Source organism: Malurus melanocephalus, unplaced genomic scaffold, assembly GCF_030028575.1.
Source record: "Malurus melanocephalus ecotype Western Australia unplaced genomic scaffold, MMel_1.1 scaffold_1384, whole genome shotgun sequence".
Taxonomy (NCBI): domain Eukaryota; kingdom Metazoa; phylum Chordata; class Aves; order Passeriformes; family Maluridae; genus Malurus; species Malurus melanocephalus.
Genome location: NW_026624616.1, coordinates 4,960 through 6,507, shown reverse-complemented (window position 1 = coordinate 6,507; position 1,548 = coordinate 4,960). Strand labels below are relative to the sequence as shown.

Sequence of the window (1,548 nt, the reverse complement as noted above, 5' to 3'; positions counted from 1 at the left end):
GAGGAGCTGGAAACTCCAAAAATTGGGTTTGGGACAGAAAATACATTGGGGTTGGTCTGAGAGGGGCAGGGGGTGAGCGAGGGGCTCCCCTGAACCCTCCAGGAGGAACAATCAACTCCCCGAATTTGGTTTGGGGACCAAACCCTCAAATATTTGGGATTCAGTGATTCACAGCACCAAAGGAAGAGCTCTTTAACTGGTTTTTAATTGAGGAGATCAAACCATTCCTGAAAGTGCCAAACTGGGATCACCACAGAGCCCAGGAATGGTTTGGACTGGGAGGAACTGGAGGATCTCCAGAGGATTCTTCCAACCCCAAACATTTGGGACCAAAGAAAGAGGAAATTAAACCATTCCTGTGCTGAACTGAGATCACCAAGGCCCAGGAATGGTTCAGACTGGGGGGATCTCCAGAGTTCCTTTCCAATCCCAAACATTTGAGACCAAACCGTGCCAAAATTTCTGTGCCAAACTGGGATCACCACAGAATCAACGAAAGGTTTAGACTGGGAGGAACTGGAGGATCTCCCAACCCCAAATATTTGGAACCAAAGAAAAAGCTCCTTAACGCATTCCTTATTAAAGAGACCAAATCAATCCCGATCTCTTGGCCCAGCCGGGGTGGGAAGGACCCTCAGGACACCCCAATTCCCCACCCCRTGGGCTCTGCACCCACCTTTGCTGCCGGTGATGACGGGGACGTTGCGGGGCCGCGAGCGGCAGTCGAAGATGATGGGTTTCTGCACCCAGGGGATCAGGAAATGGGTGCCCTCCCCCACCACCACGTCCTGAACGCCCCGGAAACGGTCAAAAATCACAGCTCTGTGTCCTGCGTCCACTGCCGAGAGAGAATTAAAACTTTAATTAACGGGATCGTTTGGAACTCCACGGTCTGGAGCAGCTCCGGGAGTTTTAAGGAAAAAAACTCGCAATGCTTGTGGTACAAAACAGCCACGGTCGGGTTTTATTGGGCAATAAAAGAGCTCAGAAGTAATGGTGTGGAAAAAAAAAACAAAATAAAGGGGTCTGGGGGTGTTCACTCACCGTTGTAAAGAGCAGAGTTGACCACTCCACCCGCCACAGCTAAGCCCAGGCCGAGCTTCCCGATGCTCTCGAACACCTTGGCAGCCATTTCACAGCTCCAGCTCCAGCCCCCGCTCCAAAACCCTCCTAAAAAAAACCCGGAATGGTCAAATTATCCTAAAAAAACCCCAGAACGGTCAAACCCTCCTAAAACCCCCCCCTGGAATGGTCAAACTCTTCACAAAACTCCACAAACCCTCCTGCAAAACCCCTGAAATGGTCAAATTATCCTAAAAAAAACCCCCAGAACAGTTAAAACCTTCACAAAACCCCCCAAACCCTCCTGCAAAACCCCCAAAACGGTCAAACACTCCTAAAACCCCCCTGGAATGGTCAAACCCCCTACAAAACCCCCCACCCTCCTAAAAAAAAAAAAACTGGAACGGTCAAACCTTCCTAAAAACCCTCCAGAACTGTCAAACTTCACCGGGGGGATCTGGGGAGGGACCCCCGCCCTGAATCTCA

General features: G+C 50.5%; 1 protein-coding gene across 1 annotated transcript in view; it reads right to left on the bottom strand.

Annotated features, from left to right (window-relative positions):
• The window catches only part of PHB1 (prohibitin 1), a 6,741-nt gene extending 5,569 nt beyond the window's left edge, over nucleotides 1-1,172 (bottom strand). Inside the window, exons 1-2 of the mRNA XM_057387810.1 lie at nucleotides 1,045-1,172; nucleotides 605-838 (exon numbers count right to left, since the gene is read on the bottom strand). Coding sequence (XP_057243793.1) covers nucleotides 605-838; nucleotides 1,045-1,132 — 322 coding nt within the window. The 5' untranslated portion in view covers nucleotides 1,133-1,172. The remainder of the gene's footprint in view (nucleotides 1-604; nucleotides 839-1,044) is intronic.
• Between the last annotated feature and the right edge of the window lie 376 nt (nucleotides 1,173-1,548).